The sequence below is a fragment of the Solea solea genome, chromosome 16 (assembly GCF_958295425.1).
Source record: "Solea solea chromosome 16, fSolSol10.1, whole genome shotgun sequence".
Lineage (NCBI taxonomy): Eukaryota > Metazoa > Chordata > Actinopteri > Pleuronectiformes > Soleidae > Solea > Solea solea.
In genome coordinates, this window is record NC_081149.1 from 14,779,129 (window position 1) to 14,802,190 (window position 23,062).

The window sequence follows — 23,062 nt, forward strand, 5'->3', positions numbered from 1 at the left end:
ACCAGGTTTCTCTCAACACCGGGGGAAGAAAAGAGAGACTGTTGTATGGATGGAAAGGAAACAGAACAGAAACACACACACACACACACACACGCGCCCACTATTCTCCCTTTCTTTTTCGTTCACGTACAGTACATGAACATTTGCAAATGCTTGGTGCGAGAGGAAAGAAACACGTGCATGTGCTTTTAGCTGGAGGCATTCATTTACTTGATACATTTTGCAGGTCTTATCTATTAAGCTCACATATGCTCGCAATTAAGTCTCTTTTATTGGCCTTCCTTTTTTTTCAAATTTGCCAAATGAGAAACTTAATTTATTTGACTCATTTCTCTTTAAAATAAAAAGGGGGGTGCACTGGGCTAATAAACGTTCAAAAATTCAATACACATGGACATTAAGAATGTGAAGTTAATTTCACCTTCATTTTTTTCTCTTTTCACCAGGATTTTATTTGTTTTGAACAAATTGGTGTAATTGGGCCAGCGTGACAAGAATGGTGCTGTTTTATGTGTTTGTGTTGTTAGCATGGGACCTTGTACAATAGCTCCCGGCTATTGGTGAATGTATGTGTGTATGCGTGTTTGTTTGTGGACGTGGGTGTGGGCGTGCATGCCTGCAGCATAAATTCCTTGCCACTATCCCACCTATAAAACACAGGGGTGGTCAGCCTTTTTTATTGAACAGGTTTTGCAAAAATGCGTAGAGCAGTGAGTCATTTGTAAATGATTAATTCCACTTACTACCTAAACCTGAGTGTTTTCATTATTATATTTATTTCCATTTTACCTCCAGCTCCCTGCTGCCAGAGTCCCATACCTCTTGCCACCTGAGAGCACAAATCTTATTATCTTTTTATACAGTGGGAGCATTGTTTCTTTTATTTGTGCAACATATTTAAGTTTTTTCAAACTGTTGGTTTTCGTTTAGTAACTTCAGGCTAAATTTTGATTAGGCTATAATCTTTTCCTTACGGTCGAGTTGTTGGGAGGTTTTGCACCTCAAATGTTCCCATAAACAATCATTATACACTTGTATACACTGATGCTGCACAACTGTCCACAGTTGTTAGTTGTATCCTTGTAGAGACATCTGTCAACTTCATGAATTATGGCCAGAACCACCAGTGCTATATAAGAGCATCATTTTGTAAATAAGGCAGTATAAATCTCCTTTTCTTCATGTAACCTTAAATATGGTAAATTTCTATTTCTATTCAGACCCTTTATTACAAAGCTGTTTCAAATGCATAAGCAGGTATAGAAACACACCCATATTACACACCCTTATACTAGAACTACTAGTGTACCACCCCCTACTTACCCCTGATAGAGTTGATAGGCCTAAGCAGCATTGTGTTCATATTGTTTACATGCATGAAAATAATTTTGATATATGTCATGTTTTTGTAATAAAATCATAGGGTTTTTATTTTTGTAATTAAATTATTTTCCACTCCTAGACTAAACTTCCAGTGATCGCTTCACAAGTAAATTAATCTGATACTTCCCAATACAAGAATAGAATAGAAACTGCAACAAAAGACAAATTGGTCTGTTTTTATTTTGGATACTCATTTAATGATAATATCACTTTTCCAATTGTACAAATAAGTTCACATAATTAAAAAAACAAAAAAACAAGACAAGACAGAGCTTCCCAAAATAAACAGGGAAAAACAATCACATTGAAAATACTTTTGGTTATCTTCAATATATTCTATGATACAGACAAATATTCCAGTTGCATTGGCTGATTATTTTTTTTAACGTGTATTCTCAGGTTCTCAAGGCATTTTGTTAGCATGACACTGTTAGTTGTGCAAATACTGTAGGTAACTTTCACAGACAGGGCTTTGGTATGTTTATCTGAAGGTAGAGTTGTTTGGTGTTTAATGTACTCGGAGGTATGCAAGCACATAAAAGGGGTGACTGATAGTAACTGGATGTCTGCAAGTCTTTGCACAAGCCAGAGCGTGTACTTAAATTATCACAGATGTTATCAGATCTACACTCACAAGTCTCATTGTCCTCTACACAACAATATAAACACTACACTGTGTGCCTGGCCTTTCCAACGTGTGGTTAGCTGCAAGTGAGCGAAACTGGAATACTTCTTGCCAAGAAGAAATTGTGCATAGCATTATGCTAAGGGCACTATGTTTACTCAAGAGAACCACTATTTGCCTTTGCTTGTTGTACTATTTTGTACATGAACTGTGGCTGGGTTATAAAAAAAGAGTTTCCCTTAAAGGCAGTATAAAGAATAAATAAAGTTGCTTAATTTTAATGTCACATGAGTGTTTACTGTAATTTAAGTGAGTTTTGAACTAGGTAGAAATTCAGTGCAGCAGGGATACAGAAGGAGTTCAGTCAACTGCTTCCCTCTGTAGCTTTTGTAATTCTGTTGGCCTTCACACTACGTGATGGTGAAGCAGGCTGAGGGCTTCGGAATGGAGAAGGGGGATTTACTTTTGAGTCTGTCCAGACTCACATCTACTTAGTCTGTCTGACATTCTGGGGGCAAAGCCCTTTGATTGACTTTGCTGGTACCAAACACGTTTTAATCTTCAAAGATTTTAATCAGCTGTTTTGTCTGTTAGTCACAAGAGGTGGGGGTGGAGGGTATGGAGGGATGTTAACAGTCAAAATGTAGCACAATAAAAATATAAAGACAGGTATAAAAAAAACATACGTTAAAAAAAACAAAAAACATAACAAAAATCACATGAGTTTAGAGCCAAGTAAAGCAATACAAGCATCAACTATGTTCTCTGCATTACTTCATTTGGTGTCTAAAAGGTAATTCACAGCAAGCACTGATCTCTTTGGGGGGTATGTAGTGAAGAGTTACAACATGCAACAATAACTTTGCTGAGCTGTTGTGATGGGGTCAAGCCCGCACAACCCCGTTTGACCAAACCACTCCTTCATCAACAAAAAGGAGGACATGGGGTCCCAGTGTCCCTTAACTTTCAGCCCATGAAACACATCATCAGTTCCATCGCCACCTGAAAGCTGAAAAGGTCTCAAAGAAATATTACTAAAGCAGGATGTAGCATGTACATGCAGCAGAAGCATTTCAAAAAAATGTTTTGAACTTGTTTAATGTCTATTTAGACATACAGAGACCACTGAGTTCAATATGTGTCCATTTTCTCCTTTGCTTGTTGGCTTACTGAGTCTTCCACTTTCACAACAGTGGTTGCTGATCTCTGTAATTATCCAGGGAGGAAATCAGAGATAACAAAAATGCTCATTTTAGCTCAGAGTAGTCAAAACCTCATGTCAAAAGTAGGAAGGCTTGTGTGAAGACATATTGTTATTTGATGTACAGTGATCCTGTAGTAGCAACACCTCATATTCCAAATTACTAGTCTGAACAGCAGGTTCAGGCATCATAATTTGGGGCTGTTTTTGTGGTAATGCCATGTTATCTAAACCAGCCTTATCTCCACTCAACTCTTGCTGGGAAGGCTCACAGTCTAGATCCAAGTGGCCATTGGCTCTCTTTCGGCGAAGATAGCATACCACTCCCAGTGCTATTGCAATCAGTAGCAGCAGTAGCAAAATGGCAGCTGCAGGCACCAGCATTGTGGTCAGTCTTGGATCAGTAACCCTTGCATCAGTGCCACTGATGCTTTCAGGGGCTGTATGGGCCTCAGTGCAAACACTGTCTATCCCACTAGGGGCTCCGAGAGGACTGGCACACACAGCGTAAGTGGAGTTAGGCTTCAGGCCTCTGAGTCTGTACTCTGGGAAGGATGCAGGCAAGCTAAGTTGAATTGGCCTGCGGTCTGGCCCAGAAAGGTTGCGATAGGTTAGACGGATTCCCCGGATGTAAGGCCGCATTTCAATGTAACGGTGAAGGTCCACTAGGATAGAGGTTGCTGTCACTTCATTTGAACTGATGTCTGGTGTATTCACGATCACAGTTGCCCTTGGGATGTCAGTTTGAGGGGGTAAAGCTGGTTGATGGCTTTTGACTTCACAGTACATGCCAGAAGTGCCATGTGGACAGGTACACTCTACCTGACCACGCTGGTCCAAGCGACAAATACCCCCATTCAGACAGGTGTGTGAGGGACAGAAATGCTGATCCTCTCCTTTGTCCTTGCTGCTGCTACTGGGGGATGCAGGAACAGGGGGCAGGAGAGAGTCATCATCTATGTGTGTGAGGTCATCGCTGGCTCCTGGAACTTCAGCTTCAGCAGTAGATGATAAAGTAGTGACTGGAACAGGTGGGGAAGTGGTAGTTTTGACAGTATTACTGGGGACTGTAGTTGTGATAGGGCACCCAAAATCCCTGTGCTCCAGTCTTTCCAAGACCTTTCCAGCATTGATAGGTGGGAAATGGCAGCGGGTTTCCTCTGTTCTCTCCAGAGTGATGCTCTGGGCTCTCAACCATCTTGGGAACCATGCTAAGTTGCAAAGACAGTTGAAGGGGTTCTCAGCTGTTGTGAGCTTTCTGAGGTGGGGGAAGAGCTGGGAGAACTCTTCGGGGAGACCCTGCAGGCTAAGGCTGCTTATGTCCAACTCCTGAAGCTCCCCAAGGTTTTGCAGGTCCTGAACCATAAGAGGACCCATTGGGTTCCCTGCTAGGCTAAGGTGAATCAGCCCATTGGTCTCCTTTAGCACTGATGGGAAGGACTCAAGTTGGTTTCCCGATATGTCCAGTTCATGTAAATTCTTCAGATTACCTATTAGCTCATTATCCAGACTGGTGAGCCCCACACCACCAAGTTTCAGTGATTCCAAATTTGGGGTCAGGAGGTCTGATGGACCTAAACTGTTTAAAACATTAAATCGAAGGTCCAGCAGCAGCAGGCGGGGCATTGCGAGGGCAGGTAGGGATGTCAACTGGTTGCCTTGCATTTTGAGTTCCAGTAGGTGCTCCAATCCATCAAAGGCTGCAGGGTGAATGGTCTTAATAAGATTACTGTACAGATACAGGCGTTCAAGCAGTGCCATACCGTGGAAGCATATCTTTGAAATGTGGGTGATCTGGTTGGATGACAAATCCAAGTTTCTCAAAGAGGTCAGAGGTTCAAACACTCTATCTGGAATTTCGGTCAATTTGTTTTGACTGAGGTCCAACATTTCCAGGTTCTCCATGCCGCTGAAGTCCTTAGCTGTCAAGCCCTCAATGCCGTTAGCGAAAAGGTATAGACTTTTTGTGAATGCAGGTACTCCTTTAGGAATGGTAGAGGAGCGTCTCTGAAAACACAAGATGGACTCTGGTGTAGAACAGCTGCAATCTTTCGGGCAGTTGCTGGACAAGATGCCTTCGGGTAGGATGAGGAGTAGAAGAAAAGGCAGTGGAGTGAGAAAGGCCTTCATGGTGATGAAAAACTCTCTCTCCATGGTCAGCCTAAAAAAAAAAGAACATATAGAGTGTCAGTAACTTGCATAATTTAGAGAAATATGAAGGCACATCTTGTTATCATATTTTACTGCCACCACAAGTAAAATCAAACACTTTGGTAGAGTGTTAACACAGTACTTGAAAAGGAGAGAAGGGACAATGGAATGAAGAGGGTGAGAGGAATGAGAGAAGATAAAGAGGAAAGTAGTTACAGACATCAGTGTGTGTGTGTGTGTGTGTGTGTGGCAGTTAATCATCCTCTGCTATCAACTTAAGTGACACAACCTTGGGGGGAAAAGACAACATCTCTATTTGTAGACAATTTTCTTTAGACAGCTTTTGGACTTTGCCTTTTGGGCATTTTGACACCTACAGCTTTACTGAATACTCAACCTAAGTTTATAATGAGCTAATTTAATGGCTTAAAAGGGTGCAGTTGAGTATGTGTTACTTATAGTTTTACAAAAAAATGCAGCACACACAGAAGGAACATTCTGTTCTCACAGTGCATACCTCAGGTTGTGGCCCATTACCCAAGAAATGTCAAAGATATTGCTATGTTCTTTTCCTCTGTGAGTACAGCAGTATATTTTTTGGGTGTGCACATTGTCATCAATTTATATTACCTATAAATGGCACTCAGTAAAGCTCTTCCTATTGATACCAAAAACGATTATGTTATGTTCAGTATTCATAAATGAACACATTGTTGAGGGATTTACAAATATTGACATCTCCCTCAATTTTTTATTCTTCCCAAATTTAAATAATAGTGGCCCGAAATAAATGAATAAATAAATGAAGAAAAGTGTTGCTCTAACTTTTGTTATGTCAGTGCAACCAAAATCAACCTGACCCAAGTGTATGTTACACTGGCATCAGAGCTCTCTTCTTTCACACTGTCTGTTTAATGAAACATTTTCTTTACACAGAAAAAAAAAATACACTGCCTCAAATATCAAAACTTGAGTGGAGATCAAGGTTTTTTGATGGGGGTTCAGTATCATCTCATCACGTCACAGCTATGGCATTTATTTTCCTTCTCTTTCAGCATACTTTTCTTTCTGCTCCTCCTTGAAATTGCAACCTCATTGGAAAGATTCCCTGATCTTATTTTTTTATTCTCTTCCAGAATGTACACTAAAACAGGATTATTTTTTTTTTCTTCAAATAGTTGGGGAAGAAAATGTTTCTTTATGTGACTCATAAATGATGGAGGTGCAGATGAAAGAGAATGACAAGGAAGACATGAGAAGTGAGGCGTGCTGTGCTGCATGGGTGCAGAAAAGTGGAAAACAAAGGGATCTGGTAAGATAAATGTGTGATGAACGGGATAATGAGCATCAAGACACAAATGGAGCGCGAGCGAACAGTAACGAAAAAGTTTCAATTTCAGCGCAGAAATATGTGTGCGAGTGCAAATGTCTTTCTGTGGTTGTGTGGAAAAATGGTTTCTTAAATCCCAAATCTAATCTCATTCCTTCCAGTAATAAATAAGGTATCTAAAAGTACAGTACAGTACAGTACATTACATCAAGGCCATAGTGTTCAGATTTGTCCTGAATATAAAACAGCAATGAGAAGTGTGAGCTATGCAGATAAAACACAATATTTTTCTTAGAAGCTCTACATTTTCTATCCTAGGGGCAGAATATTTATTTTTGAGTGTGCCTCATTCCAACATGGGCCAGGCACATCTGATAACCCAGTGGAGGAGATACTGTTGATGAGGAGGGGCTTGGTCAGCGTACACTGCCAGATCACAGATAAACCGTAGCCTGATAAGTTAGTTTCCCCTGTTTTCTTTCTTTTTGGATGCAAGTGACTTGTGCGGGTCTTATCATTATGAAAGATAAGGTTCATTTGTGGCGTCACTACACTGTGGGTTACCAGTGTACTGTGGTGTGGAGTGACTCCTGACTGTGTCGCTGTAACTCAAATGTTGTGGAGGCGGACAGCCTGTAGAGAGAGAAAGATAGTAGAAGGACAGGCTTGTCATCCTAAGCAAGAAGGAGTACCCCCCCCTCCCCTTCATCTTGCCTTCCTTCTCCTTTCTAGAGTTGTAATTTTCTCTCCCCTGCACACTTGTTGAGACATTCCTGAGACCGGCAGCAGCTGAGTTTGTAAGAGAAACCTTGTTTGTCTCATTGGTTTGGCATTTAGAGATTAACAGGAAGTTCTTCTGGGTTTACAAACAGTAGATTGGTTGGATGAGTGGTTGTGCTGCTGATATGAAAAAGAGTAAAAAACGTCTTTGTTACCAGCTCTGCTATAGGGTCTATAGGGTTTCCCTAATGCTTGAGTCTAGGTTTTAAGGATTGGATTTCTCTAGAATAAAACATGTTGACTGATGAACACATGGAATGTGTCACACAAAGAGAAAAGAGAACTGGAGTGTTTTTGTGCCACACCAGGTGAAAGATTGTCAGCCCCTCAAAAGGAGAAATAAAGGGGGAATAAAAATAAGCAAAAGGGAGAAAGGCATTGCCTTCTCATCCCACTTAAATGAAAAAAAAAAAATAAGAAAACATGAGCAGCAGAACAGCAGCATCAAAAGTAGGTTTCTGTCAGTGGGGGCATAGGGGTGGAGAGGTCAATAAGCCCTGGCTTTGGGGGGGGGGAAGTGGGCTTTGGCAATTAAATCCCAGCAGGCGGAGCGTCAAGAGCTCTTATCTTCAGAGCTGAAGGCCAACACTGAGGGTCAGTGAAGGATACAAGAGGGAGTAGAAATCATGGTGTGTGTGTGTGTGTCTGTATGTGAAGGAGTTTCAGGTCACTGTGCACTTGCATAATTCAGCAGACTGGATCAAACACGACGGGCGGCGGCACCACATCCATTAAGAGAAAGGGGATAAGGCTACACACTACAATTTAAGAGGACCCTTCTCTAGTGGGACGCTATCTTCTAAAGGGACTACGTGTATGATATGTGCCTCGAAGTATGATATACAGTTTTGTGGGTCTGAAGGCGAAGTTCACCAGGGTGCAGCTGCAAACATACTGTAAATCACTGTATCATTCCCTCATGAAGTTTTACTACATTGGGACCGGGGCTGTAATTTATATAGTTTGTCAATAATAACTTAGGCACAGAGAGAAATAACGGCTGTGAAGGCTGCCATGGGCCCTGTGACCTCCTCCTCTTCCCCGTGTCGTCACCCTTTGCCCTCACTGTCCATAACTCGATGAGAAGACGAAAGACCACTCTGTCAAACAAACACTCGCAATGTTCCCATTCCTTTCCACTGTCGGCACTATCCGTGTCGCAGGTGGGCCCTGTTATCCACAATTAGGTGGGATTATCCATCAACACGGACAAGGTGGTAATTTGGGTTTTTGTAAAATATTTAAGGAGGAATAAGGAGAAAAGAGCGTGTTTGTGCAGACATCAGAAACACAAAGCAACAAGTATGTGTTTGAATCTGTCAGCCACATGATTGCAAAGCATTTCCTCTCTTTGTCAGCTGCACTCAAAGCCGTCGGTATGTATGCAATGTTTTGAAGTATTCGTTGCAGCTAATGCGGCTCGAAAGATAAGCAAACAACGCATATGGTATCCAAACGGAGACAACAGCACTTCACTGTTCATCAAAGGTTTTCTCTTCACTGTATTTGATTACACAACAGGAAAAGATTGATTTACTAGTTAGTTTAAGTAAAAACATTTAACATCTCTTAACATATACGGCTAATTTCTGAACAATATGGGAAATGGTTAATCATTTTGCACTGTTAAAGAAACCACCAAGGTAAAATTCAGGATAAGCAGGGACAAGCAGCGGATTGGGAGTCACAGTGTCACGGTTCAGCTGCTTTAAATGTACGCTAAAACCAGACGCAGACTCCGTCAACAGAGAGACAGTATTGAAAACATGTTGTACTAACACTGCAATCATATCAAGGTCAATCAAGCAGGCAGAACACAAACACTGATAGGACAGAGGATAATAACGTGGAATAAAAAAAAACAAAAAAGGATGATAGTAACACGATGTCTGTCACTGTCAATATTCATCCAGAAGCCACAAAATCATCTCTGTGCTTTGTAGTGGTATGACGATGGATTACAGGCCATGGTAGTTGTACAATGTACTGCACAAACATAGCTTTCCAACTTATTTTTGGCCTGACCACAAGAATACACCCTGTAATGGCCCCGTCCATCATAACTCATCACTGCCTTTGCGAACAGATGTTAGGGGGTTGTCATTTTAATTAACAGAAACACCCACTTAACTAGGCAGGTCCATTACTTGTGACAGATCTGACTGTACTGTCTCATTGTGTGCTTTTTGCCTTGTGTGTGCCGTTGTGCACATTCACATGAGTGGCAAAAGGAGCTCATTATTGGCGTGTAAAGCAGCCCTTTTTATCTTAGGATTTATGGTTTCACCAGGCCGGCTTATAAGGACAGTGTGAAGCATTACCATTAGAGCCTGCAGCTGGAGTACTTGAAAGAGAACATAATATACGGTCCAAGGGTGAATGGGAGGGTACTGGAATAGTAAAACACACAAAAACTGTGTGTATTTGCGGCACTCTGGGAAGAATACGGGACAACTCTGCGTTTGATTTTGTGATCCAAGTCAATAGTTACTTTTTGACGTTTCTGTTTACGTTATTGTGAACTAAAGAGAGTGCAAAATATTAACACGGAGGACAAAAGAAGGAACTTGAAAGCCAAATCAGTCATTCCTCTGCCTAGTTCATCATGCCAGATAGCATCAGTCTGACGGACAACAAAGCCCATGAAATACTGAGGCAACGGCCGACTTCTTGAGGCCAGAGGTCAGGCTCAGATTAGTGTTTCAATTGCTGCTCAGTATTCTGTGTCCTCTGTTGTAACTTTGGCACGGACAACACTGCTAACAATCCCTGTTTGACATAGGCACACACCCAGCTCCAGTTTCACAGACATACACCTGAAGCTTAATGGTCCTCATCACAACAGGTTCTTTCTACACTCCTCCGGGGCAACATGAAACCCAAAACTTCTGGAGTGTGTCTGAGTAAATGATGCGACCTATGCCGAAAAGCTCCAGCCTTACTCCAGCCTCAAAGAACAGACGAGGCAAGAGGAGAGAGAGGAAGCAGGCAGAGGTAGGCGGCCACAGGCAGCCAAACCCTGAAGTGGGTCTGTGCAACAGCATGTTTGCAGTCCAGCTCTGCCTCCACTGAGATTAAGATTAAAGGAAAAAGGAAATATGGACCATTTCTTTTGGTTTTATTGCTGACGGTTATGATGTGTGGTGTAGATGCTAGATTTGATTTTGTTCTCTGAGGTGAAATACCTGTCTTTCTATTTTCCCAACACACATTCTTCATCAGCACACACAACCATATCTGTCCAAGACCTTCTCTACAGAACTGACCATCGAACCCATTGCGGCTTCAGTGTTTGAATCCACTACATTTGCCTATCACCCCAAGCAATTATTCTTGTCACTGACAGTAACAGGATGGTCCCACCCACTATGCTGCCTTGTCTGTCTTTGAAGTGGCTTGAATCAGTCACTGCCAAATTGTTTAAAACCACAAAAAAAAAAAAACACCTATCGCATGCTATCTTTCTCTTAATCCCTCTCCCGTGTCAGAAACTGTTGCGGGGCTTTGGCTTTCGCTGTGCCATCTCTCGGAATCTAAGCTCAAAGGCAAACTGATCTGAGGCAACAAGAAGCAGTTCACTTAAAGTCCTCAGAGTCCTGAAAACACCTGGGTGAAGCTGGCCTCAAGTGGAGACAGTACAATGTTAGTGTTGTGTGTCTGCATTTGCTGTTTGAAGTGCCTGGATCAACCAGTTCTATCAGTCAGCAATGTGCACACACTGACACTCTGCCTACCCGACTGATAATTATTCCACTAGGTTTTCCCTACTGTTAGACTTAGAAAAGGTTCTGGGCACAGTGCCTACATACTTTTTGCACAGAAGTTTAATTTAATGACCTCAAAAAGAAACTTTTCCGAGAGTTCTTCAGCCTTAAACCCACTTGGTTAGTCTAGTTGACTTTCTGGAGGGAGGCTGGTGTAAACATGTTTTAATGCTCTTTGCATCTTTGCTGCAACAGTCAAGAATTCCGCCAGTCACAGATAATGAGCGCAGAGTCTGAAAAGAATGAAGGAAATGGACGTGCAGGAGTGACCAACCTGCTTCAGTAACTCAGTCAGCTCACTAGTGGCCACTCAGTGAGCTGCTTACAGATGTCAGATGTTTTCCTGATTTAATTGCAGAGTGTGGTTACTCACAAAAACGTAAAGGACTTGCACACTTTCTGCATTTCTTCTAAACGCCAGTGCCAGAAGTACAGCATCAGGAATTGATCGATTTACACGATCTCTCTACTTCTCCGTGTATAAAAACACCAAGTGACGGAGCACACTTTGTTTAAAGTAGACAGGCGGCAGGCAGGGGCACCGACTGACACTTCGCCTGTCTGCTGATATGAAAATCTGGATTATCGTTCCAGTTTCTCTTTGAGCTTTTATTTGAGTGCCTGTAGCCGTATTTGTCTCAACTAATTTTCTGATGTTGTCGGCCCACATTTTTGTATAAGCACACAAGACAAACTGTACGGCAGCACATTGTTCAGCTAACTAGTTTGACACATTGCACAAATATTCCTAAAAATCCCCCTCCTGGCCTTTTCAGTCATTCTACCCTCTCCCGCCACTTGTTCTTCTGCTCGTTTATCTTCTTTCACTCAGGTTTGTTCATGTAGTGAGAGTATGACTGGAATCTAATGAAGGCCCGTCCCTTCCGCCTCGCCACAGTGTGCAGCCGTGCAGTGTCTTGTACGTAGTTGTCTACCTATGCAATAGGTATGCGAAAGTTTAAAGCTAAAGATTCTGCTGACAGGTAAACAACTTATTTACATTAACAAACACTAGTTCAGCAATGCAAACTAACAGAACTGAAGAGGGCTCATAAAAACTCACAGTCCAGCTACTGGAGCATTTTTATTATCTTTCTTCTTTTTTTTTAATTAGACTACACAAATATTTGAAAGTCAAATATTATGATATGTGCATATGTGAAAGTCAAATATTTGTGTGTTTGAAAAACCTTTAAATTGCTCCCTGGTTTGGTCAAAAAAAAATGACACCTCCTTTGTAAGCAAAATAACAAATAGGACACGAGTCACGCTCCGAATTCAAAGAGTTCCACGTGTTGACGTCACATAAAATGCGCAAAAACAAATTGGTTTCCTTCAAATAAAACAAGCTGCATTACTCATGGAGTGCGTGTGTGTATAGATGGGACCTTGATAGCTCTAATTCTCGATCACAGTTGTACAGACAAGGGTGTGGCGGCACAATGGCAATTATGGGGTGATTATTTTCTCAGGTATAAGCGGATGCAAGCCTATTGTCAAAAACGTGATTTATGGCACCTTTAGCAAGTAATGGATTGAATTAAGTCTTGTCATTATCATCATTATTATTATTATTATATTTTAAGTACAGTCATCGCATAAAGACAGGCATCATGCAGTGGTATCTGCTTTTTCAGCCCTCCCATTTCTCTTAGGAGTTCACGTGTCCCACCCTCCGTCAGTTTACCCCTCAGGCTTCTCCCCGAAAAAAAAAAAAAAAAACACCTTAGACATATGTTTCACACAAGATAGATGTGAAAAGCGCGATTACTCATGCTGATTAGGATGTCACAATGGAATGTATTATGAAACTACTGCCTGTGTGGATGCCAGGCCTGAAAAGGCAGGTTGGCTGGCAAACTGGCAGTCAGGCATCAAAGTCATCATGCCTCTGATCCATGGCCTCAGGTGCCCTGTGATTAAATGCTGAACAGAGACTATTGGCTTGTTTATTACAGTGTAATGTTCACAAAGACTCTTAGTCACATCTGATTTAATTCATTTTGTTTTTCTACTTTTGTCTAATTTTGTTGCTGGAAAACATTTATTTCCATTATGGCTCATTACAACATTGAAGGAAATCGTCAGGTTTTAGGTCTAAAAATGTCAATTTTCTCAGTCTGTCAACCCCTGGATAAAAAGGGCGAAACCTACCACCACGACTGTCAAGCTGTCAGTCGGCAACACTCTATTTAGACATCAACAATGACCCTCAGATCCTTAATTTGCCTGCTGCAGGTGCAGCCTGCCTGGGGGGTTCCTTGTGTTCACCACAGGTAATGACAGAAGTGGAGGAAAAAAAAACTTGTAACTCCTCATTAACCCAAACTTGCAAGATTTACCTTTTAATGTCAGATTTGGCAGAATCACACCAAGAAATTCACGACATGAACGCAGACTTCACCCCAGGCTCCGTCTTAAAGCTCCAGTGCGTAGGTTCTGTGGACCTGAGGAATGCCGGTGCCTCTACATGACCCCGCCCCTCCGCTACCCAGGTGGAGTAGTTTAAGCCGTCAATCAAATCATTTTGCAGCAGAACCCAATATCAAAGCCTTTCATGTCCTGTGCGCAGTGTGTGAATGTTGGCCTAGTGACAGAAAAATTCAAAACGCAGCTACACCGAGAAATAATAATAAAAAAATAACAGTCATGTGGAGCTGAGCAGCATTGACAATCGTCATTTCATCAGTTGGCAATGCCTTGAATCATATTAAGTGTCCACATGTGTGTACGTGTGTGTCTGTGCCCAATAGGTTGGTCACACGCAATGTTGACATGACTTGAAGAAAAAAAACGTAATTATTTTCTCAGTTTGAATAAAACCTGTTGCACAACAATGTGCAGAGTTTGCACACTCAATTAACTCTATGAGTTATGAGTGGGTGGTTGTTTTCCTATATAGTCAAATGCATACATGAAGGACAAAGGGAAAGGGAAGGTAAAACACACACACTTGGGTGATTATTGAGACCATGGATTGATTTTGAAGGTCTAGGAGGAGGGCAGAGTCAAAGCCAGGGTGCATGTTCAATAATTGCATGGCAAATGATCTACAGCAAGCAAGCAATGCACACACTTTGCACAAATCCTAACACCCGAGGAAAGAATGTTACCAAAACTCAATCCAGGAAGAGGAGCTCCACACCCACCACTCTACTGAGCTACTCCAGCAATTGAGTTGTGGGAGAGTTGTACACAGGGTTCCATGCACTAAAGTCCCAACTTCCTCCATTCTATCTGTTCCTATTCTGCCTGCAACCCTACACAGCTTCACTGTATCTGTGTGTGTGTGCGTGTGCACATGCTTTAGAGGGCGGCTCTTGTTCTCCTGCCAGTCTTATTAAGAGGCTCAGAGTTGTATGAAAGAACTCTATTGAGGAGTCAGGGTGTTACAGTTAACACAGTGAGGACCGCCAACAGCGTGTGGTTTGGATTTTCTAAATACAAACATTGAAAGAGGTGTATTATTGTGACACGTGTCAAAAATACTTCTGCTTCCTTGTCATGTAAATCTATGGAGGTTTTTTTTCGTTTTTTTTTTTCTGTATTATGATGGAAACTATTCTTGGTGTTTACAGACCACATCTTACACATAATGACACAGATTACTAATAAAACTGTCAGACTTGATTTCATGCTCCACTCACCCAGTGAAGAAACCTCCTCCTCTATTCTCGCTCCACTTTTCTTGATTTTGAGTTCTTCTCCCCCTGAAAATGAAAGAGCAGTTGTACCTGTTAGTCAAACACTGTGTCGAAATCTGTTTTTACACCACTTATTTGGAATCCAGTCGCCCCGTCACGCAAGGCTAATGACCCCACAAGCAAGACAGGGAGTTTTTTTTTTTGTTTTTTTTCAAGTGTTAGTTTTTTGGATTCCAGTCGAGAGCCGGAGCGTGCTCAGCAGAGCTTGGCCGTGTGGCGGCACAAGAGAATGACAGAGCGGTAGAGGAAGAATGCAGGCCGACCACTCTCCACTCTGTCAGCTCCTTGTCCTGTGGTATCAGCCCATCAGCTGTGGCCTGAATGTTTTTGTTTGCAGAGCATTGACTTAAGCGTGTCACCTTTTTTTTTGTTTCAACCCTTATATGTTTAACTGTGTTTATACCTGTGCGGTATGTGCAGCCAGATTAAGATCGTTACACCCACAAAAGCTGCTAAGAAAGAAGTATTCATTCATTCAAGGTCACAGATCTAGAAGTAATCTACCCTTGTTAATGCTTGCAAAGATCAACAAAGATGTTAGTTCTTTTTGAGGTCACAGAGCAGGTACAGTGTTTGACTGAGTTCCATTTTGATTTTCCCTTCGCTACAGCTGTAATTAGACCAGGCTGCGCCAATGTCCCAGGACCCACAACTTTAGTTTTAAGGGATATCAGCAGTCAGATAGCTCAAGCTTTTTTTTGACTGATGTTAAGACGATAGAGGAAGATATTTAGACATGAGCAACTCCCATGTTTTCTTCTTTGTAACAGCCAAATGTACTGTACAAGGCTCCTCAATCAATTGATTGAATGTATCGCCACAAATAATTAGTAAGTCTAAAGTTTAAGCATTGACTTTTGTGTACTATGAAATCTGCAATGGCAGGCTCTCTTCAAAAAAGTATGGACTGCACTTTTATTTGTTCACGCTGAAAAGAGTGGATTTCTACAGCGGTCTGTTCCACTTATTACACTAAGTCGTGTAAAACGTCACGTTTGCTAACATGCCAAGTGCAGGGAATTATAGAAGTAGCTCTCTGCCATACAATTGTTAGGCGCAGTCCTGCTAATTAGCAATTTGCCCTTTTGAACAGTATACAGAGGCTAATTGTTGTGCACTGGAACTCCTTGTCTCCGCTCTTTCAGTGTATTTCTGCTAAGCAATGGTTTCAGGTCATATTTCATATACCTAAGCTCTGAGTCAGTGTTGAACAGAATGAGGAGGACTACCTCATTACATGCTACACTCGATTGTGCGACACCTGTGCGCGTGTCATCTCTGCATGCCCTCGAAATTGTTTGCTTCAGAAAATAACCCTGTTGCTGTCCAGGGCTTGTTTTGGCTTCCTGTCCTGCCTTGGGGCTATTGCTGACTCATTGTGGTGATATATGTTTGTTTGTTTGTTTTTTTTTGTTTTTTTTAAGAATGTTCGCACACTGCTGTTGTGTACGCACGCCAGCCTTTTCACACTTGTTGTCCTGTGGTGAGTGTTTCTCTCTCTTTAATCCTTGCACTCACAATATTTAGCTTTCACCATGGAAATCAACACTCAAAATAGATACAAATCATCTTTAACCCCAAGTTCTTTCCACAGACTGAGCTCTTGTGTCTTTTAACCTGCCAGGACATTGTACTTTCTCTTCTTTCGTCATTATTGGTTTAACACCTTTTTCAGAGCACAGATTATTTTCAACCTGTCTAACCTCTCTAATTTTCTTCCGTCTCTGCGTTCATCTGTTAAACATAAATATTGCCTCACCCTTCTCCTCCTCTGTTTCCCCTTTTCTCTTCGTGTCACTCCCTTTTTTCTTCCCCCCCCCCCCATCTGGAGTAAGTCTGTACTCTACTGTGATGGCATCGTCTGGAAGTGCCAACAATCTGTCCAAATTATGGCTCAAACATCAGCAGCAGCAATAAACCTGTACGGGAACATCGGGAACGTGTGGACGGGCTCGATACAGATGCTTCTTGTATGTTGAATATTTACCGTTGACAAGTCGCGACTTGCGACCTTGTCACAAGTGTTCGCCTGCTAATTGCTGTGTTGAATGATTGAGAGCTGACTCGATACATGGTGGCATTGGATCATACACAGACAGGCATTTGCACATGCACATGCACAGATTTGCCTTTTATGCTCTCACTCTCACTCACTCTCTCTCACTCATCCAAATGTACACAAGACCATGGTATGATGCATGTTTCAAAACTGGTGTAACAGTATCATATATTGCAATTTATTGGACATTAAGGTGAGATATTGCAAATTCTTCCCCCCCAAAAAAGTCTATAATCAGAAAAAAATAACAATCATATGCAATCGTATGCATTAACAATGTAAAGTTTTCTTTGTCTAGTGAGAAGGAGTGGAAGGAGGTGGAGAGAGTCAAAAAACGTTGTCAGAAATATCACAATATTTTTGTGTATTTTGCGTTTTCTTACACCCGCACACACTTTGCTGACATACCCTCTGGTAAATATTTGGTCAAGCATTTAGAGTTAATGTTCATCTCAGTGGCCGTTTGTTTCATTTTCATTAGAGATTAATAGCTAGTAGTTAAACATTTGACCTTATCCTCAAAGGGACTTCTGTCTTCACTAATTCTGGTTTTGGTCAAACAGCGTAGCTACAGTATGTGTGAGAGAGCATGCACGCGTGTGTTTGTGTGTGTGTGTGTGTGTGTATGCGCGTGTGTCCTTGCTTTGCTCTTGCCCGCAAAGATCTAGTTCAAGGCTCATTTCCTAATTACAGTGCTGGCCAGAGGTAATTACAACCTTAGATTAAGAGCAGTTTCTCTGTTTTTTATGGGCTCACTGAAATGCAGCAATTTGTGGTGGCTTTCTGGGATGAGTATCCTTCCTCTCATCCTCTCTCTCTTTCTCTCTCTTTCTCTCTCAATCTCTCTTTCTCTCTCTCTCTCTCTCTCTCTCTCTCTCTCTCTCACCCATCAATACTTCACTGGAGTCACTTGAGGAATTTGGGGGATTTTCTTCTCTACTTTCTGTAGATTTTCCAACCAGAGTATAAGGAGGTTAAGAAAATATCTGTTTCATTTAATCAAACGTTTGAGAGTGTAGCTCCTTTCATGCCGTGACCGATACAAGGGAAGGGGTCATCCGCGTTAACGGACAGATACATTCTGAATACACCGTGTGTGTGCGTGCGTGCGTGTGGACATGGGTGACAGCAGTTATTTGGGGTTTGTGTTCGAGCTGGGGCACTCCAGAGCCCTCAGATCCCTTTGCATATGTGTGTATATTTATGCAAGGTTTTGAAGTGGTTCTTCTGAACGCATCATTTGGCTGCATCGGCAAGCTCTTCTTCAATTTAGCTTGGCAGGCACGCGGGCTGGGGTTTGCCTCCGCATACCGCTGGGTCAGCATTGATGTGTGGGGCTGAGTCCTTTTGAAGCTGGATTTTTATGTAAGACGGCTCTCGAAGAGAGAGCAGCGCAGGGCTCTTTGGTTTGTCGACCCGGGCGAACTTGCCCTCTCTCGCTGTGCACCACCTGAGGAGGGGACACGCTTGGTGCATTTTCATGCAGAGTGGAGTCAAGCTGCATGCGTAGCTATGCTGTTTTAGCCAAACTACTGTCCCTGTTGCAGTATACAAGCAGTTGCAGGGAACTCATTTAATGAATGAAGTGTGCCTGCCTCCAGTATGCCAAGTGGCAATATGCCCCCTTTCTGCTTGTTATTATTAGGCGATTTACAGTTTTACTTGGGGCTTATTATTAATAAGTCGAGTCTTCCTCTTCTCTTGGAGCTGACAGAGCATTTTTTCCTTTTCTGTTTCAGACTGAATGTATTCATGCTATCACATTATCTCGGTGACTCTGAGAAATTCAGTTTAGTTCAATTTCAGTCGGGCTTCACATGTTTTCATGTATTTTAAATGTCCAGTTTTGGTCTGACTAATACCTCTCACAGATGTGACTGCTGCCTGTTCAGTTCTCTCGTGCATTAGCGCTGACAGATTATGACGAGACCTCACTCTCATATGGGCTTGTGAAAAATCCAGCAGACTTCTGCCCACATTCGCTCCGTTATTTGTGTCAACTCCCCTTGCTCTCTGCCAGCTGTAAGAGCACCCCACTCTTATCATTCTCCCCCTTTGTCTTCCCTTCCCCAGGCCTCCTCGCCTCAGCACCTGACTTTTAACCCTCTAATCCCTCTGATGCAGTGGGAAGGATGCTCCAGACACTGTCCCTAATTGGTGTAAAACTCAGCTTTGGTGGTTAAGAAAAAAAAAAAGCAAAGAAAAAAAAAGCCCCATGTGAACATTCCCAGCTTTCTGTCAGTTCTGGTAAGAACGACTGTGTTGTGCTAATACCTTTACAGGCATCACAAATTGCTGCAAAATAGCCAGCAAATCTTTTAGCCACAAATTGGAAGAATATGACCGTCAGCATAGCGGATACAGTCACCAGAATTCTTGTACCGAAATATTTGGCACAGATAATGAAACGCCAGACTTGATTTTTAGGACCCAATTTTAAGAAAAATGCATCAAAGTGCAGACTGACACAATGCTGGTAACCCGATCATGGATGGGTCGTGTGGTTTAAACATCACTGTCACCGTGGTATGACAACAGGCCTGTGCTTAATTGCTTAAATTGGATTTTATGACAGAGGGTTCCTTTGCCTTTCCGTCCACAGACCAACATTTAACTGAGAGAAATGTCCCGCGGGGGATGGATAATCCACCCACTGAGCACATGTCTCCCGTAATGCTGACTCCCATCATGCACAATTTCACATTTTATCGTCAAAGTGTCGCCATGTGTTATGCAGCAATTTTGATTAGCTGCGGCTTTAATTTCACATGAGCGAGAGAGGCGCAGCGAGAATTCTACCCATCCTCCCTCTTTTTCCCTCTCTCGCTCTCTCCGTCTCAGACGTTGTCATTCTGTGTGGCTGTGTCAACAAGGGACTGTGCAAACGCATCAGTCTGCTGTATGTTCAGTCCAAACGCAGGAGCAGGAAGAAGCAGTGAACACAGAAAGCGGCGACACTGGCACACTCCTGCGTGCTGTGAAACCCACAACCGCCCTCTTGTGCTGCGAGTGTTGAAATCTGTGCTAAATAATAGCCTTAAATTTCCACACAATAATGAGGGCTAATTGACCTCCTGTGATTGCGCTGCTTATATAAATCAGTTACAACCATCATATACCGTCAATGACACACTACCTTTTTTTTACTGTTGAATAAACGACAGTTTGTGAGGAAACACATGGTGTGGAAACAAGCGGAGGGGGGGGGGCACCAGTGCAGGGGTTAATAGTGGGGTTATTGGAGCAATTTATGTTGGCCTGCTTTGCCCCAGGAAAGATTAGGTGATTTGCATGCCTGTTTATGGAGTTGCGTAAAAGATGCTAATCTGGCTGAAAAACTGGAAGGATCGTGGTCAGAAGACTGTTCTAACATGAATTAAGCATCTTATTCAAATATAAGCTCATGGTATGTTTTAATCAGTGATTTCCAGCTGGGTCTTGGGGCTGCTGTTAGTCTGTGAGGGCCTTCCAGGGTTGGTTTTTTTCACATCATAAATAATCATTAATCAGTCAAATCATCAAATTAAATGTACTTTATTGTCTCAACAGGGACATTGTTCATTTGGCAAAAGTGCCACAACAGCTGCAGAACACACAGTATGACAGAGACATCGGAACAAACTGCACTCTTATTTAATTCGGTATTAACACAGATTAGCAGGCATTGGTATTTTTGTGGTCATCACCCAGGCAACCAGTTTTGAAGAACTACTTTCAGACAAAACAGTCAAATGAAGCTACACCTTCATGGACGCCTCAGAGAATAAGAAGTAATCTTGGTATTATACACGTTATTTGAAAAAGATGATATTATCGCATTGTGTCACTTTACTGGCGAAGCAGGTCACTCACTTTTTATCAGTAGCAGCCGCTGATGGATATTTTTTAATTTCATTCTAACAATGTATTGCCAGTCGGGCTTAAACCAGAAACTTAGCCACCAGTCCTGTGACAATAAGACACCTTCTCGTCATCTATCCGTCTTCTGGAGCTGCGGATCTTTCTCAGTGGCCTAATGAATTCAAGATTTGTGTTGTGTTCTAAACAGTCGTGAAACCACATCAAGTCAGTGCATCATAATTTTTTGCTTCGCAGTGGTGTACCAAAAGCAGTGTGGTAGGTGTCAAATAAATACAAGGCAATTGTACGAGGGTGGGTTATCTCCAGTAAACCACAGAAAGGATGCAGTTGTGATATCTGGTGGTGCGAGACAGTTCAACACTTGTTTTGTTTACACATCATGCTGCATTAACTTCTCATTATCTGGTCCATCTGACGGTCCTGCACATTGCAACACACACGCGTGTGTCCTATAGAACTCTCTGTTGTGGGATGTTTTCCCCCAAAAACAGCTGTCGTTTGCGGTAAAGGCAGCTCGGTGCGGTCTAGACATTCGGCTCGGCCTCAGCCTGCTGTGCGGCGTCCTGCGGTCCGACTGCAGCCGCCTCATTACCGCCCAGGCGGCTCTATCCGCTCCGGGGTTTTTACGCTCCTCTCTCCGGGTTTGTTTCACCGTGAGTATTTAAACTGATCTGAAGCAGTAATTAAACCAGTTGCATCCAATAAGTCAGTGGGGCGTTTACGCTTATTATACAATATCAGTGTTACCTGGTACAATTATGTGTCATCATGACCTTTAAACATTTTATCAACATACTGTTGAACTTTACTAACTTTAATGATGAGACACCAGTTTGTTCATTGCGGCTTTACACAACACAGGAGACGGACAGGTTTTGGATTTGTAGTGATGATTTTGTTCACCGGTGTGTTCTCATGTTGCCAAAGCAAATCATAGTCGACCTATATCTGCATTTGTCAACACATTGGTGCGTCTTTACGCACCGAATTGTCGCTCCCGTTCCAAATAACTTGTCAGAGCCGGGAAAGGACACTACATTTGTTCTTATTTTACCAATCCAAGCATAAAACTCTTACCCTGAATGTTGAAGAAGTGAAGTCAGGAGCGCAGTCGCGCTTCAATGTGCCTCTTATCCACGGCGGAGCAGTTCAGCGGTATAACTCCAGAGGCTTGACTTCTTTTCCAAATATGCGACCTCTGAGTAACTTTTCAATGGACCTCGCAAACTTACACGGTCCTCATCGAATCCTCTGAGAATTACACCAGGACTCCATGTCAAGGAATGCGATCGACTGCTGACTCCCCGGACAAAAAGCGCTTTATTGGCGAACAGAGAGGAGAGTTAAAGTTGAAGCGAAGGGGTGGGAGGGGCGAGGAGAGGAGAGGAGAGGAGGCGAGGCGCACAGCCACAGCAGCGGCAGCAGCCAGAGCGCACACTCCTGCACAAACCAGGCACAAGCTCACAACAAACTCACCTTGCAGCTTTGTCGAGCTGCACGAGAGAAAACCCAACCTACCCACACGACCTGTTTTAAGCAAGGAGGCATTACGGGTTTCCTTGTTCACTCCACAGACTGGAGAAGCGCGTCACATTTCATTTGAATCACTATTTCTGGATTCTTTAGCGTAAAGCTGAAAGTTTTTTGCTGCTCCTCTATAGAGACAAAGAGAGAGAAACAAGCATGGTGTTTACACACTTTAATGACACAAACAAAACTGTCTGTAATTACACAACACACCATTTCAATTGGTAAACATGTGACGTTGTAGTATTTATAATACATAAAAGAATGTTTATTTTCTTATATAATCGTAGTTATCTTTATTTTCCCTGTGTTTTCCAGCCAAAGAGAGTCTCAAAGTGCTTCACAAATAAAAATACAAAATAAATAGCCATAAATTAAATAAAAACATAAAGATATTCTAAAGTATTTTTATATTTTGTCCTGATCAGACTAAAATAATACACTGAATGTCAAACCTCAGCTTTTTTATGTTAAACCTTACCAGTCATACACATGGAAGCATTGCCTTTTAGTTCACTTTTGTCTTGTATTTGTGTCTGTTTTTTGTTGTTGTTTATTTGTAATTATTTGAACTTTAAGTCACCAGACTTTGCCTCTGTGTGATTATTCTCTATGTTCCATAGGGGTGGGTCAAAATCGTTTGATCATACAGTATATAGTCGTTTTTCCTCGTGCAA

General features: G+C 42.2%; 2 protein-coding genes across 3 annotated transcripts in view; one reads left to right on the forward strand and one right to left on the reverse strand.

The window, feature by feature from the left end:
* LOC131475064 (mitochondrial import inner membrane translocase subunit tim16-like) overlaps nt 1-23,062 on the forward strand; it is a 103,430-nt gene that overhangs the window by 50,923 nt on the left and 29,445 nt on the right. The gene's annotated exons all lie outside the window — the stretch shown is intronic.
* vasnb (vasorin b) lies at nt 1,552-22,292 on the reverse strand. Its single transcript, XM_058652889.1, has 3 exons — nt 21,936-22,292; nt 14,882-14,944; nt 1,552-5,370 (listed from the first exon to the last, which is right to left on the reverse strand). Exon 3 carries the CDS (start codon nt 5,361-5,363, stop codon nt 3,288-3,290), a length of 2,076 nt encoding a protein of 691 aa, XP_058508872.1. The 5' UTR covers nt 5,364-5,370; nt 14,882-14,944; nt 21,936-22,292; the 3' UTR covers nt 1,552-3,287.